General features: G+C 37.3%; 1 protein-coding gene across 7 annotated transcripts in view; it reads left to right on the forward strand.

The window, feature by feature from the left end:
• Positions 1-1,085: 1,085 nt before the first annotated feature.
• The window catches only part of SFSWAP (splicing factor SWAP), a 47,425-nt gene continuing 31,196 nt past the window's right edge, over positions 1,086-17,314 (forward strand). Inside the window, exons 1-9 of one of the 7 annotated variants that reach the window (XM_075770208.1) lie at positions 1,086-1,512; positions 3,976-4,145; positions 4,673-4,810; positions 7,905-7,990; positions 12,057-12,282; positions 12,656-12,771; positions 13,627-13,762; positions 16,462-16,699; positions 17,059-17,190. In XM_075770208.1, the coding sequence (XP_075626323.1) occupies positions 1,250-1,512; positions 3,976-4,145; positions 4,673-4,810; positions 7,905-7,990; positions 12,057-12,282; positions 12,656-12,771; positions 13,627-13,762; positions 16,462-16,699; positions 17,059-17,190 (1,505 nt within the window). In that variant the 5' untranslated portion in view covers positions 1,086-1,249. Of the gene's footprint in view, positions 4,146-4,672; positions 4,811-7,904; positions 7,991-12,056; positions 12,283-12,655; positions 12,772-13,626; positions 13,763-16,461; positions 16,700-17,058; positions 17,191-17,314 lie in introns of all 7 variants that reach the window. The other 6 variants (XM_075770202.1, XM_075770204.1, XM_075770206.1 and 3 more) reach the window with 6 other exon arrangements.

Genomic DNA, 17,314 nt, shown 5'->3' on the forward strand with positions numbered 1-17,314 from the left:
AATTTAATGACTATAGATGAATAAAGAGGCATCCAAGGAAGTGTCTAGATTCCTCCTTCAGTAAGTTTAGATGGTAGCAAGTATTTCTAAATGCTGACACAAGCTATCCATCTCTCTTCCCATGCTTGTGCATTGCTTTTCCTCACGCATTTTTACATATTTCATTCCTTTGTGTACAGTGACATCAGGAAGTTGTTCACACAGGAAAACCCCAGCAGTTCTGTCTGTATTTGTGGGCATCCAGAACTTCTTGTAACAAAGGCTATGGATTAACTCCCACTGTGAACTGCAAAACACTACTAAATTTTATTGTACGCAAAACAATGTGTTTCTTCATACTTCTTGAAGAACGACAGAAATAATAATTCCGAGGTAAAAAAATATTGAAAATTTCAGCAAAAATAGTCTATTTTTTTAAAAAAAAAAACGTTCCTCAGTGCCACAGCCCACTTTCCCCTCGAAGTCCTCACGCAGCCTGAGGTGAATCCCGCTCCCCACAGCTCTGCCCCTGTGAGAGTCGCCCGCCCCGCCACTCGCTCCTGCAGCCCGCGTCCCTCAGCCTCTCCGTTTCCTTTCGGCACTATCGCTGCCCTTGTCGCCGATAACTCCCCTATCGCTGCCTTTCTCGGCGATAACTCCCCGTCGTCAGTCCCCTACGGGGCTTCTCAGCTGCGTGACAGACACGGGGAGACACGGCTCCCTGCCCCGTGCAGAGCCTCCGCGACCTCCCTCGGTCTCTTTTTAAACGCTTTGTACAGATTTCAGCTGCGGGATACCACCACAGCGTCCCAGCCCGCCCCGCCAGCCTCCGGGTCGCGGCAGGACCCAACAGCCCCGCCGAAACACGCCCAGCGCCTCAGAAGAGCGGAACCGCCCCTCCTGCCGCTCCTCCCCCTCCCTTCGTTCCGCACTTTCGTCACGCCCGTGGCGTCACAGTCCTCGCCTGGCAACCGGCCGTTATCGCTGGACGCTGCGCTGTCCTGGCGGCACCGCGGAGCCGCGCCGCGCTGCTTTTTCCTTCCAGTCCGCACTCGGGCTGCCCAAACCGACGGCGAATCTGCCTCCAGCCGGAAGCCAGGCTAGGCTCTGCTCTGCCAGCGGAAGCGGAAGAATCGCCATTTTGTTTCGGGTGATGGCGACTGTGGTGCTCTGGAGCTGGGGAGTTTAGTGCGGGCCCGGCTTTCTAAGGGACTCGCTTCTCGGACAGTCGTTGTTACTGCGAGTTTCCTCCTCCTCGCTGCATCCCCTGATGATGTACGGAGGGGTCGGAGGTTCTCGACGAACTGCAGAAGAAGCAGGCCCGCCGCCCCTAATGTTGTTGTCAGGCGGGGGAGCGGTCCCCGGGCCCCCCGGAGGAGGTGGAGGAGGAGGTGGAGGTGGGAGTAGCCGTGTGGAGCTGCTGGTGTTCGGCTATGCCTGCAAGCTGTTTCGAGATGATGAGAAGGCTCAGTACCAGGAGCAGGGGCGACACCTTATTCCTTGGATGGGAGACCCCAAGATCATGATCGATAGGTCGGTGTAACACAACCCCCAGACTCTGCTGCGAGCTCTCCTGTTATAGCCTCTGTCTGTACCTCCCCTTATGCTGTGGGCAAGTGAGGGCGGGGGATGAACAAAGGGCTCACTCTGGTAGACGTGTGGGGATCCTCACTGGCAGAGTTGGAGAGCAGCTCCTCCTGGAAGAGTGCTTCGAGTGCTGCTTTTGTAACGCTGCAGGGCCGCCCCCCCTGGCAGCGAGAACTTGGGGTTCCCCGCTCTGGCAGTGTTGGGAGGTTCCCCTCCTTCTGACAGCGTGCGTTGGGTCTTTCTGATCCACTTGTTAGGGTAGAGTTTACAGGGCGGAGAGTGGGAATGGTCTCTTTCTTTTCAATGCAAACCACAAACATCATCTTTTCTCACTTGGAAACCAAGGGGGCCTTATTGCATGGGAGTACTTCTCAGGCACTTTATATGTTCTCTAAGTGAGAAGACTGCAGTGTGGGGAGTGGAAAGGTATTTATTCACCTTAGGGGAAATGGGGTTTTCTTATTTCTCCTACGTAATCCAGCCACAGGCTGTTGTGGCCAAAAGCAATACTTGGCCTAATTACTTTTTCTTTGTGCCATGATGCAGCGTATTAGGCAGGATGGCTTTGATTTTGTGTGCTTGATTTTCAAATTTTATGTCAGGGTGGCTTTTTTTTGGTTGTTTTGCAGTAGCTACAGGCTCATGGCCAGAGAAGGTAACAGAATCTGCTTGGATGTTTCTTCTGGTCTCTAAGTTGTTTCAGCAGTGCAGGGTGGGATTTAGAAATAAATTCATTTAGAATGAGTTTTCTGAATATTTTCTGGGGAGAGGGAAAAATGGGAGGTCAGGTGGGGTGTATTTGAGTGGAGCACTGAAAGTACAATTTAAGAGTTGTGGCTGACCCTGAAAACCTCAGTGGGAAAGATGGAAGGATTTTGGTTTGAAAAGGATCACATGACATACTATAGATATTTGTTCCCTCAATTTCATCATTGCTTTGGTGCTATACATGATTTTTCTCAATTTCATGTAACAACTGTATTTGGCTTGGAAAAATATCGGTAAGGGAAGGTCTTTGAATTTCTTTCCACAAGACTGGAGAACAAAGAAATACCCTTGCACTATGTTGGGGTTTACACCATTAATGATTTTTATGATTGAAATTAATTTGTTAAATTGGAATAAACATAAAGACATGAAAAAAAACCAACCATAAATGTTTGTAGCTATGTTAGATATCTTACTTAAATGAGAATAGAAGTGTTATGATGCACACTTCTAATGCAGATCACTTTTGTGACAAGTTTCATTAGTAGGTAGAGGCCATTTTTGTGGTCCCGTGCAACAGTAACCCAGTTTACAGGCGTTACAGAAATTGTTGGGAGCAAAAACTAAGTATGTGCATGTATGTACATATAATACCAAAAAATCTAAATAACATACATTTGTAAGTTAAGGTAGCTTGCAATTACTAATCTTATAAACTCCTTTGGAAGCTTAGATTCTTTTTATCTCCAGCAGCAGGAAGTCTTCATTTTCACCATTTTGAGAAAAGCACATTGCTATGAGAAGACATGGGTTGAAGTTTGCCTGTGGACAGAGCTTGATTAACCAGACCTATGTGTTTCATTAACTTTTTGCTATAAGAATATTTACTTTCTTTGTTTTTGGTCTAGCAAGTTGGCACAAGTCAAGAGTTGTGTGTGGGAAGACACCTCAGCGGAGTCGAGTTTACTGTCATTTTATTTTTCAATCAGTTTCTCTTACTGAAGCATAAACATTATCCCAATGCAGTGCTTTTCCTGCAAATACATTATTTCTGCTTAGTAGAAAGGAACTGTACGTCATTGATCTTTGCCGTTTTTACGGTGAACCTCCTTAAATTGCATGTATATGTTACTGTTCCTATGTATGTGTGTCTCTCTATCACATAACCCAGAACTTATTTCCTCAGCCAAATGGCTAGGGGCCGAGCCTAGCCATGATTTTACCTCCAATGGACGCAAGTTTCTATGGTGAAGATATCTCCTGAGAGTTCGGGACTAGCAGAAAGAAGCGAGGAAATTTCGACCGTTTGGTTCTTACGGATAGGTATTTATGTATTCGGGTTTGTGTGAATGTAAGCTATTTGACTTTCCAGAAAAACGTATTTTGCAAGTGACATTGATTGGTTGGTTGAAGCACGTACGGTAAGAGCTGTTAAGGAAATGGATCCCACTTAAACTATTAAAGGATACCTTTGCCTTTAATTGTAATAATTTATTAGTTTCTTTGAGAGGAATTTAGATTATTAAACAAATTTTCAATAGTTGGTGACAAATGATTATCAAAATTAAACGTAACTTCTAAAAGGAAATATGCTTTAACGTATAAGTATTTTTTTTTTCATTTTTAATGGGTAAGTATTTAAGTAGTCGCATAAACCCAAGCCCTAAGTTTTTTGCATTGACCAGCTGTTTCATCTTGCAGGTACGATGGGCGTGGTCACCTACATGACCTCTCTGAATATGATGCTGAATATTCCACGTGGAACAGAGATTATCAATTGTCAGAAGAGGAAGCTAGAATAGAAGCCCTCTGTGATGAAGAGAGGTATTTAGCCTTGCATACGGACTTGCTTGAGGAGGAGGCGAGGCAAGGTATTGCTCAAGGAAACTTCCTGAGTTTAGCACATGTTTAAATAAATCATTAGGAAATTAAATTTACTTCTAATTTTATACTCTCTTTTTCTGACATTATCTTGACAGTACCCAGTGGATTCGAAAAACGGGAATCTTTGCATATGTGAGAGGACCTCGGGATAGTTTAAATATAGATCCACACAGAAATTGCCCAGGTTCTGAGGGCACACTGGGATTTCAGACTCAAAAAAACTCAAAATAAGCACGTTCTGCTCCATTTTTAGTGTTGCATAAATGAAATTCTGTGGTTTTGTATGCATAATTACAGTAGAATCTTTTAACCCCCAGCCTTTATCTCTTCAGGAGGAACTAAATGGTCAGCATATATACACACTATGTTTTTCTGTTCAGTTTTTAATGAAAGCTAAAATGCTTAGGTGAAAACTTCTCATTTGAAAACTAAAGTAAGAAATATTACTTTTTTTTTTAAAAGAAATTAGCTTTTAAGTATGTTCTAATGATTGGTAATTGCATTTTTGTTCAAGAGGAGGAATATAAAAGACTGAGTGAAGCTTTGGCAGAGGATGGTACTTACAATGCAGTGGGATTCCGTTATGGCAGTGATTATTATGACCCTTCAGAACCCACTGAGGAGGAGGAGCATCAGCCTGCAAAACAAAGAGGTAAGGGGCAAGGACAGCAAGGATTAATTGAGAGGAAGAACATAGCACCTCTGTGTGTCTCACTTGCAGTTGAAGGTTGAAAATGTGTGTTTCGTTAAAATGCAAGTGAGAAATGGCAAAGCATTTCAGCAAAGTCTTCATGGAACTGTGTCACTGAGTTTTTGCAAATTTCACTCTTGATGTGCTTAAATGTTTTCCTGCTGTGGCACTGTCAATACTACAGTAGTCAGGATAGAAAATTTAATTCTGCTGTCTTGCATATTCTTATTTAGAAAAAAACTAGTAATTCATCACATGACTTTGTTAACACTTGGTCAAGAAGGGAAAGCGTTACAAACATTGACAGAATAGTAATTAACGAGAATATATTTTTTTAAGTTTAGATTTTGTCATCTTAATAACAGACTATAAACAAGTCTGTCTTCAACATAGTGTGCCCCTCTCTGTAATCTTAAAAAATGCAGTATTCAGGTTCTCATGTTCCCATCTTTAATTACCATAACTTTGCATTTTTAACATTAAGTCTTAAGGAGGCTTTCAAGTGTTATTGAACTATGTCTTAGTAAAGTTAGGATTGTTTAATTAACAATTGGCTTGTTTAACTACCTTATTGGTCAGTTACCACGGTATGAGATGTACTTTTTTTACCAAAGTGCATGCTACAATGCAGAATCATTTTAGGTGCTAAAGCTTATTTAGTGGTTTTTGCTGCTTTGTGTGAGGGGTTGTGTCAGTGCAGTGTCCATGCCACTTGCAATCTACGAATGATTTCTCCTGTACTCTTCAGTACTGATGCTGAATTGTTTTGTTTTTTCTGGGCTTTATTTCGTTTGTTTTATTCCCATTTGTCTGGTAGATTCCACAACCAAATAATTTCTAAGTTCTCTTTACACAGAGTTTTGAAGTATTTCTTTGTCATAGGGGTGTTTTTCATGTTGTGTGAATCTGTGTATATATAGGGATAAGCCTATTGAAAAATTGGAGGTGGTAGAGAACATGTTTGTAGTTTGGCTCCCCCATCTTCCTCTGCTGCATAGAGATTGAAAAGGTGAATGTCCTCTCTCTATTGGTCACTAAAAAGGGCATCTGCTGAACCCTGTAGGGTGTCTGTATTGCAGGAGGCCTTTGCAGAACTGCATGAAAATGTGCCATGTTGCAGAATCTACCTTTAATCAAGTGTACAAGGAATAAATAAAAATTCCAGTTTCATTTGCAAAGACAGCTGTTGTGAGTTCAAGTTGTGTCTGGATTGCTCCACATTTTTTTTTTCTTTCCTGGAATGATGAGATATCTGGAATAATGTCTTTCAGCCTTAATGAAGTCATATTTTTAGGAATAATGCTAAAATGCGACAACTTAGTCATTGTCAAAGAGAAATATAGCTACCCAGTCTTCCAACAAGTTAATATTTAGTTAATTAATATTTGATGCAGCATGGAAGTGTCATGCTAAGCTATTACAAAATCTTGTGGTGAAGCTATTACAAAATCTTGTGGTGTAATGTGAGAATTCTTGGTGCTGCTGGCAAGAAGTAGAGATCCTCGTGGCAGGCCATTGGAGCATTGTGTCAGTTGTGAGCTTTCTTACCAAACTTCTTTATCTTCTAGAAACTTTTTAGTAATGATGGATAACAAAGGGGCATTTTCTAGTAACACTTGGTAGTACTTGGGGCAAAAGTGAGACAGAGACATTGGTATTATGTTTTGCTGTAGTTGAACTGTACAGACTTTTAATAGATTGCTATATGATAACAATTTCCAATAATACAGGATAATAAATTCTTAACATTCATTTTTTATAAATCATAGTAGAGTAAAATCCAGTATTGGAAGATGCAGATAACAGTAATGTGAATTGCAGGCTTGTAACTCTGAACACTTCAAGTGTTAGCTGGAGCTGCTGCCAAAAGAAACAGTCCTATTCTGCTTTGTCTGCTGCTTCTTCCTGCTCTCCTTGATGCTGAAATTTCTGTGTGCAGTTGTGGAGTTGAACTATTTTAGTTCACTTAAAAAAAAAAAACAAAACAAAAAACCAACCTGCCAGACAGCAACAAAAAAGTTAACTCTTTCTTGCATGGGTAAAAGCTTGTATGTAGTAATTGCTGTTACATCTCACGCATGATTAGGCTGTTCTGCTGTCTGTCTCCATAGTTCCCGTAGTCAGGTTTTCAGGCAGTTGGTGCTATCTAAAACTGGCATACATTTTCTCTTAAAGTTAGTAGAATAGATAATACTAAAAGTTACTTTTAAAAGTAAACGTTCCACTTCAGTTGTTATAAATATTTGTAAAGCAAAATATTTTCAGAGGAATGTTTCTGGTATACCAGATAACATAATGTAATACAAATTGGCCTGTGTAAAAGAATAACTATTTTAGATAACTAGTTCATGTGATAAATCTGTTACATGTGTTAATATAAAAGGAACCATACCAACTTTAGACTGAACTCACAGATGAGTGGCAACGTTTATTTTCATCAATTATTAAGGCAACTACTGGTTTATCTCTGTAGGTGATGAAAGTGGATTTTAGCCTCCTCATTGCATTCCCATACAACTTTCATTGGGGTGCTGATGAAAGTACCTGGGGTTGTTTGCATAGGCTGAAATGGTGGATTAACAGGGAACTGAATTCAGACAGACCAGATGTATGGGTCTTAACAGCTTTAGAGATATTTGATATCTGTAATAGGCTAATCATTGTTAGGGAAGGATTCACCCACTGCATTGAAAATGGCTCCCCTTAATTTTGTGTGGGTTTTCTTGTGAAAAAGTAATATTCATGAAAATGATGTTTTCTAGTGATTTGACACTTGTCTTCAGCACTGTAGTCAGGGCTAAGGTTTATAGGGTTTTAGTCTTCCTAATATCTCTATTAAGACATAATTTATGGAATCTTAAATAAAGTACGCATAACACCCAGGAGAGGAATGGTATTTAAATGTATTCAGTGCAAATGCTGGTTATAGTTTCATTTGATAAATTTTTTGATTGCACATTCTTTTAGATAAACTTTATTTTAATATTTTTTTGTTAATGTTTGGGTACTTTGACATATTTTGTCCTATAGTATTTTATTCTGTCATTTCTTGTAGAAACAGCTCAGACAGAAAATGTAGAAGAAAATGAAGAACCTTTTGTTGCCCCTCCGGGACTGAATGTACCTTCTGACGTGGAACTGGTATGTGTGTACATTTAATGCAACCTACATTTCTGTCAATTTTCAAGGAGTTTATGGTGCTCTACTGATTTTTTTCCATTACCTTTAGTGTAGTACATTGTAAATTACTCTAAAATAGTAGCTTAATTTCAGATGTTCTTTTTCTAATTCTTGAGTTCTATCAACTCTCTTGAATCTTCTTTTCACACTGAAATTATTGCAGTGCTTATGCTAAGTGCATTTAGTATTACTTGTGAAGTTATTTTAGATAATGCCAAAAAAAGGCAGTTGTTCTTGGAATGGTTACTTACTGAGATGTCAAGGTTGACATTCCAAATGTAAAGGACCAATTAAACCGAAATATTGTTTCTGCTCAAGACTTTTTTCTGGATTCTTTTTAATGGTGTGGTAGGAAGTGATCAAATATTAAGGCTGTTTATATTATATATAAACATTATATTTAATAGCCTATTCAAGGAGAAAAACAATAGTTTATTTCTAGCAAATTCTGAAATAACTTGAAAGTATTAGCAAGTATCTTTCCTTCCTGTGATGTTACTGGGGTTTGCTACATAGTAAACTGTAAACTTAATTGCAACATATGTATCTTTACTGAAGGGAGCTGAACAGTCACGTGCTTGAGTACAGTTGTAACCCTGAGGATTTTCAATTTATTTCAAGTTTCATAAAAGATACTGGGAAGTCAAATAATATTCTTTCTCCCATACTGTGGTCATGAAAGTGTTAACTTGTATTTGGGCTGCCTTCTCAACCTGATAACCTTGGCCAGTAAACATTTAAAGCACGCTGTTAGAATAACTAATAGTGAACACAGTATTTGTTTAAGAGTGTTTTTCCTACTTCATTAGCTTTTAATTGAAAATTTTTATTCTGTTCTGTTTTTTTATATTAAATAAGAGCTATTTAACAAATCTAATGTACAACTTGTTCTGAATTTACTTCCTCTACTTTTCTTTACAATGTTATAATACATTTTGTCAGTAGAGTGCTTACAAATATACTTCTGAGTTCAGAGAAGATTTTTATATGTTGTTGCCTTTAAATTATGAGTTATACTTTAGTCTTAGAATAAGAATGTTGAGTTCTCAGTGAGAAGCTGCGTATTTAGCATTTGGATACTGTTTCCAAAAAGTAGCTGCTGGTGAAAGAATGTTTGCTGTTTTAGATGGCTGTTTTGCTTGAATTTTGTTCTGAAACTAAGACGTATTTTACATTTAAGTTGCAGAATGCAGTGTGGGGCTTACTGAAGGAATTTCTCAGCTATTCAACTCTAGTATATTCAAATGAACAGAAAACAAATGTGGGCATACTTGGTTTTGATTAAGAAAAACCCCAACCCAAGATGTGTAGACAGCAGCTCTGAAAACAATGTATATATGACAATGGGTTGGGAATTATGAGAATTTTTTTTTTTGTAAACCTTGATTATTTGTTGGTTTTGTTCCAGTGAAGTCATTCAGTTTCACCATTGAATGTATTTATTCTGTAGATTTTCATTCAATTGCTGTGAAGGATAGAAGCCTGGCAAATTATTGGTGGGGTTTTACAGGCATGTTTAAAAAATACTTCTCGCTCTATCCTGTTCCCATTAAAAGAGAGGAGAAAAAAAAAAAAAAAGAGAGAGAAACACATCATAAATTCCACTGCCATTATGTTGATTCACAAGTGATTGGAAAAGGTGTACAGATACACTGCTGGTTTGTGGAAATGACAGAGTGGTGTTATAGTCTTTCCTGAGTTTACTGCTAATTAACATTCAAGTTAAAAGACGTGGTACTTGTTGATGGTCACAGCAGGGGAAGGACACTTGTAACCTTTGAATCATTTTGGGGAGGAAATTGTAGTGCTTGGAAATAAGATAAAATTTGAGAATCCGCTTGCTAACGTGGAGACTCGTTCACAATCCGCAAGATGCAGTTCAGTAAAAACAGATATGAAATAGTTCCTGTAATACAGAGCATCCAAAGTGCAAATGTTAAATGAAGACTAAGTAGTTAGGCATTGCTACTGCAGAAAACATCCAGAGGCTGTAGTAAGCTGTTCAGTGTTCAGCACATGGCAACTCCAACTGCAGCAGTAATGTCATTCTGGAAATTAAAACAGAAGAGTTGTGTCGAGGATGCAGGACATCTTCCAATGCTTAAAACTGTTGATGTCAGGGTTATGGGCAAAGATGACTTTTCTTGACCATTGCATTTTAAGCAGTGTGTGGATGCTATGGAAGTGGGCCAAATTATCAGTGAAACTTATGAGCAGAGATTGAAAAGTGCTTTGTTTTCTCCACATGAGAATATTGAGAGGCAACAGAAGACTTAAAATTATTTTCCAGGCTTACTGAAGATTGGAGGGTAGTTGCTTAACTTTCAGTAAGGGAGACTCATTCATGAAAACCCTTTAATTACAATACTAATTAAAGATTGGAACAGAATATCTGACTTAGACGATAGCACTTACGTGTTTTTCAGAAGGGTTTTTTGTCTGCTCTGGCAAATACTCTTACTTCACAAGTTTTAACAGTTCTCAGTTTAAATGTTTAGTCTTTTTATTAAATGTAATAGCAAACTAGAATGTTTCTATGATATCAGCATCTCTGTTTGCCATTTAGTGTTTTTTCACTTTGTAATGTTTCTAAAGTTTTGTAGATCGGTGGTGTTCGTAATCTTAGAAGTCAATTAAAAGCATATTAATATTCATAGTGCCTGTTTTCCAGAGCTTATAGTGGTACCAGTTTCAAATTTAAGACCAGATAGTAATTTCAGATATAATTTTTTTTGAGCTTCCTTGCTGATTTGCAACTTTGTTTATGAATCTCTTGGCCTTAAGTGTATTTTGTATTTCTGCTTAAGAAACGCAGAAATAGAGAAACTTGATCTATGATCACATAGTGAAATTGGCAGTGCACAAAATGTTATCGGTTTGTTGAGAACTTCATTGTCTTTAATTAATCTTTGGTATTGTTTTAGAGGGACAGTAAAACTTGAAACAACTAATTATTTTCCATATTGAACATGTCGTTCTAGTAAAGGATCCAATCAGCTGAAAATAGTTTCTAAAAAGGTACTGTTTGATCACACTCAGACTTTTTTCCCTAGAGTGCCACTGTCTCATGTGCTTCCAATCTTCTGAAAAAGATCTAGACCAATAAAAACGCAAAGCTAAAACGAATCATTAATGTGACGTTTCAGTCTTTATAGGCACACAGAGTATGTATTTCTACAGTTTATTGAGCACAAGACAAACTAGAGCTATCTGAGTGTGAAATTAAAGACAGTGAATGGTGAAATTGATTCATTCTTTAACTATATTCTTGTTCTTTTCACTTCTTGGGTTTGGTATGGCAGTACTCCTTAGATGGGATTTCAGGAGTGGAAATGCATGGATGCTGCTTAACTTTATTAATTTTGTTTTTTCTTTCATTGTTAAAGTGTTCAATGACTCTTTATGGGAATGTGACAACAGATAGGAATTGCAATTCTTACGATGGTCTTAAGATACAACATGTTCCTTCCAAGCAAATACATAGTAACAAGCTTTTGTAGTTAGGGAACAATATTTGCACTTTCATTGATAACAGAATAAAGAACAACTGTTGGGAAGAAGACCATACATGTTGAGTCTTCAAAGCACCTGGTGATATTGGAAGGTAGGGCCACTTTAAGTTGGCGCTGTTGTGTCAGGAAATACATCTGTCTCCTGTCCTGTGCCAGCAGAAGTGTCTGTATCGCTGTGGAATGTGCCTGGCTTAAAAGAATTTTTTTGCTACATCAAACTCAACCAGGATTTATTTCCCTCTTCAGTTTGGTGGGCAATGGCAAAAATACTTGTGCTGACAGAAGGAGAGGATCTTGCAAAAGGAAATGAATGAGCAGCTAGGGAAAATTTGGACTGGTTTTTTTTTCAGTGCTGATATGTTTTCACTAGTTGAAAGTGATTATGAAACTGAATTGCTAGAGAAAGCTATGAAGAGGGGCAGGGAACTACTGCTCTTTCTAATTCCCTCTGGAGCTCTAACACACTTTACAAGCTGCTTATGAAAATACCAATATATGTTATTTTATTCCCACAGCCACCAACAGCAAAAATGCATGCGATTATAGAACGAACTGCAAACTTTGTCTGCAAGCAGGGAGCACAGTTTGAGATTATGCTAAAAGCCAAGCAAGCACGCAACTCCCAGTTTGACTTCCTGCGATTTGATCACTACCTCAATCCCTACTACAAATTCATTCAGAAGGCTATGAAAGAGGGACGATATGCTGCTCCTTCTGAAAATAAAGCAGACGAGAAAAAACGTAAGTTGTTGCTTGTCAAATGGATGCCTTCAGGATGTGAATCATTCAAACATCCACTGGTCTTTTTTAGTAAAACAGCCACAACTTTTTGGTGCGTTGCAGCGTCAATACTGTTATCCTGCAATTGAGATTGATGTGATGATTCAAAATTTTGCTTAAATTGGAGGAGATTCTTAAAAGAAGAGATTGTTTTGGCATTTAGGTTTTAGTTTTATTGATGGCTAGCAATATCTTCTTGTATCTATGTTTTTGTGAATAAGTAGATTTATGAAAACGGTAGTTTCTTGAGGACACGTGCTTGTCCTATACCATCTTTCTCCCAATATAAACCCATAGCAAACACAGATAAAATTCAGACATTACTTTTATTTAGACTCGAGAGCCAAATCTGAGGAAGAAGACGATGATGACGACGACGATGATGGAAATTATCTGCATCCGAGTCTCTTTGCATCTAAAAAATGCAGTAGGCTTGAAGAGCTCATGAAGGTACTTGACACTCTTAAAATTACTTTCTATCTTGTAAAAATCTGATTCATGGGCACAAAAATTCTAATATGCACATGTTAAGATCTTTTGTTAATAAAGATTTTTAGTTTTTCCAGACCGTGTCTTAGTAATTTAGGTCTATTTTGGTAAACTTTGAAGTTACCTTTTCTCTAGTACCTAAATTGTTGTTTTTCCATTTGAAAGGAATTATATTTCTATTTTTGATGCCCTTTCGTATTGAGGGCATCACTCAAGGATTTATCCCACAGAACCTGTGTTGAAGCTGAAAAGATGAAGATATTTAATGCCTTCTGTATATTAAGTTGAGAGAGAATGTTTGCTTTTTAGATTTTAGTAGATAAAATGTTGACATGAAGTAATAGTTTCTGTGAATAATATTTCAGTAGAACGTACTAATTAAATTTAAATTTTACTGGATGTGTTATTTTTATATTCTGAGTTTGGTGATGGAATAATGGGAATGACAGATGGTTGTACACATTTGAGGCTTTCAGAGGAATGGCAGTGGTGCTGTCTGATATTTAGACAAGTCAGATTCTGTGTCTTATCCCAGCTTTGGCAGCAAATGAGGAAGAGTAATACCCACTTTTTATGTCATGGATTTCTGTTCATGTTACTTTAAAGTATCTTTTGTTTTGTTTTCCACTAATTTTCAAAAAAGAAGTTGATTCTGATGTGAGAGCTACAAAAACAGTAACTTCAGTGTTTGGACAATATTATTGATGTCTATTAACTTAGATAAATTTGCTTTCCACTTTAGGTTGATGCTATCTTACTTTAAATATGTACTTCAAATTTTAAATTTTTTTTTTCCTGTTCTCAAAATTTTTTCAGCCTTTGAAGGTGGTAGACCCTGATCATCCACTTGCAGCACTGGTGCGCAAAGCACAATCAGATAATAACTCGTCTACACCGCAGTCAACAGATGGGGCAGCTGTACAGACATCACAAGCAGAATATTCTTCTGATTGTAAGTGCATTGTGATTAGGCAGCTGGTGGTGTGTCTTGATGAATTGTATGTGGGTGCTGGTGGGAAGAAAACACGTTAGCTTCATGCTTGATCATTCATAACTGATGTTCTTTTTCAATCTCCTGAATCTTTGAAGCTGCATTCTTCCACTGAGTATCTGTTGAATTTTTCCCTGCTTAGGAAAAACAGAAATGGGGTGGAGGGGGGTGGGCAAGCAGGAGGCCAAGTCTCCTGTCTGTTAGCATAACACCCTTAATGTTTTTTGATAACTTCAATCAATTTCTGTTAATGAAGCCTAATGAGTGAGTGCCTTCACTGTTGAACATAAAACTGTCCTAAAAAGTAGTTAACGAGATTCCTATTAAAAAAAGTTTACTATATTAAGTAAAATGCAGATGGTAAATCTACTTTGAACAGTTTTGCTGGAGTGTCTAACACTGAGAAAAATCTGCAAAGGTAAAATCATGTAAATTGAAGGATCCCACTGAAGTGATAAAACTAGGTGTTAGTATAGTATTCTGTTCTGAAGTTGGAAGTAGTTTCATGGTAAATAAATACAGTCAATTGCTATAATTTTTCATCATTTTACCTTTTATTCTCTGCACTGGTGCACTGTTATATGTAATAAAGTTCAGGAATATGCAAGATTCAAACTTAAAAATTGATCTTTTAAATTATATTTCTCATTACAACATCCGAGAGAGACTACTAACTTTTAAGTTCCATAGCTACAGAGGGCATCCTTGAATAAAGTAGATACTCTATTTTTTTCTTTTGTTTTCTCAAAAAAACAACAAAAGCAATGATATATTTAAATTGTAAGTGAGCAGTGTGGAAAGTTGTGTGTCCAAATGCTTTTTCTGTGCCTGATATTGAAATACCAAGACTTTTTCCTATCTCCAAATTCTTATTAAATCTTAGATTGGTCTTGAACTATTTCAGATAAAATGTAAATACTGTCTTGTCTACAACCTCTTTTAAGAATCAAATTTTCTGTTAATTTTTTAGCAACATTATCTTAACTTCTCTATATGCGTCTGGTTTCCATTATCTTTGAAGCCGCTTAATGCAGGCCTTGTATAAAGCTCCTGCAAATTTTGTAAATTCTGATGCTCAAAAAGATGAAGTCAAACTTCCTTGGGTTTATGTGCCTATTAATTTTTTCCAGACTTCAGAATTCTGAAAGTCCTTGATTCCTTAAACATGGAAATGAAACTTACCCTTTCCTTTATGGGACTTATCATTTCACACTACTGAGAAAAGAAAGTTTATATTGCAGCCTTCAGTACAGTAGTGTTTCATGATGTTATAAATTTGTAGGTAATGAGTAATGTTACTTCAGGTTGTTGGTGGTGATGGAGTTCTTGGTTTTTTTAGTAAAGTTGTTGCAAATAAGTATCACCATAATGATCTGTGTGGATTTCAATGTTGTTATATGTTCAGAACCCCCCAAAGGATTACAGGTGTTGTCAGAGTGTAATATATGGAGAGGAATATGCATGGAAATAATTTTTATTTAAAACTATACCTTCAGAGAATCTTAATAAAACTGAAATAAGATTTCTGTGGAGAGTTTGAAAGTTACTGTTGTTTCAAGAAAGACTAAAATCAGAATAAGTATCTCTGTAGAATAAGGCTTGTCAGTTTTCTGATTACTTTCCTGTCAGGCTTGAATCTGAATGTATATGATGCAAACTGGGAGATGAACATTTACTAGCAATACAAGTTAAGTTTGCAACTCCTCTCCCTGCCTTTGATACTTAACAGATCTTTATTCTGCTCTCCTGATAGATAACTTATTCTTTGAAGCAAGTAAATAGTGTCACACAGGAATGTTTATGAAACTTATAAGAGGATAATTCATTATAATTTCATATATTGATTAAACTTTGCCTCCAGAAATGTAAACTCTTACTGTAAATCCTTTGAAATATTTTATCTGAATACTTTCCGTTTACACATCTTTCTGCAGAAAATCTTTAGATCTACAAGAAGTAACTGCCATTTAAAAGTGTTAAGCTAATTAAAGCATTATAAAATATTGTCCTTAAAGAAAGAAATAAATCCATAAGCCTTTGCACTCCCAAGAAATAAATATTTAGAATTGGAGAAGTCTCTAGTGTGGAAAACTTGCTCAAATAGGTTGTTCATTGTATTGGTGTTAAATTGCAAAATCTGTCTACTTGTTCAGGTTTCAGTAAGTAGGTGTGTGCCTGTATATAAAGATATAGTGATTTAATATAAATATAGTGATACTAATGGTTTAATTTCTCAATGTTAGTTTTGAATATATGCATATTTCTTTCTTAATGCATACATAGTTTTAACTGAGTTAAACTGCCAGAAGTGAATTAGATTAGGAAGAATGATTTAACATTAGGTAGTTTTGTAATAGGCCTTCTCTGGTTCACTTCTTTATTCATACCTATTTGGCTTCCCGCTGACTTCAGTATGTTCTGATTCTGTCCCTTTAATCTCCATATTTCTTAGTCATCCTAAGTGTGTTAATATGAGCATTCTTTTTTCCTTTTTTTTTTTCCCCCACAAGAAATTAGATAGCATTTCTTAGTGTGTTTTGTGAATCTAGATTCTCCATGTGTTTGTACTGATGCAATAATGTAGGGTTGTTTTGTTTTTTTTTTTAATTGGGTGTTTTCCTTGTAATTTGAACATTGTTCTTAAATATGTCTTTTTCTAGCAACTGTGGCAGCCATGTATTATAGTTACTATATGCTACCCGATGGAACCTATTGCCTTGCACCTCCACCTCCAGGAATAGATGTTGCCACCTACTACAATGCATTGCCAGCAGGCGTGACTGTATCAAGCACTACAGGGGTAGCAACAGTACCTCCACCCCCTGGTACAACACCTCCACCTCCCCCAGACACAACCGATAGCAGCAGTGCGTTGACTTCTACCACAACATCTACAAGGTACTACATACAGATTTGCTTGTTGGTTGGTGGGTCTCTTTGCAGTGCTTCAATATGAAGTATTTAGTAAGGGCTCTATTACTGATGATTCCTCAGTAACATTCACCAGTGTTTATACAGCTTTGACTACCTCCACTTTGGTCTTTGATATTGTATGTTGTTATTGTTACTCAGCTACTATGAAGTTTTTGCGTGATGGAAAATCAATTTATTTTCACTGCATTATGAACCTGGAGAGCAAACCTCTGTGTAATGGTTTGGGGTTTTTTGTTTGGTGGTTTGTTTTTTTTTGCTAAAGCAAGAGTCTGAAAGATATTTATGTTCTATTTATAAAAATGTTGTACTTTTGATGTTTTCAGCACAATTGCTCCAGTGGTTGCCATTATACCTCCACCCCCAGATATCCAACCTGTTATTGATAAGCTAGCTGAGTATGTTGCTAGGAATGGGATAAAATTTGAAACCAGTGTTCGTGCCAAGAATGATCTCAGGTAAGAGAAAACGTTATTTTAACTTATAAATCTATTACCAGGACATGTGGGTCTCAAGAAGAAGAGTACTACCTCTCTCTCTCTCTTTTTTTTTTTTTTTTTTTTTTTTTTAAATTGAAATTCA

The sequence above is a fragment of the Balearica regulorum genome, chromosome 17, assembly GCF_011004875.1.
Source record: "Balearica regulorum gibbericeps isolate bBalReg1 chromosome 17, bBalReg1.pri, whole genome shotgun sequence".
Taxonomy (NCBI): Eukaryota; Metazoa; Chordata; class Aves; order Gruiformes; family Gruidae; genus Balearica; species Balearica regulorum.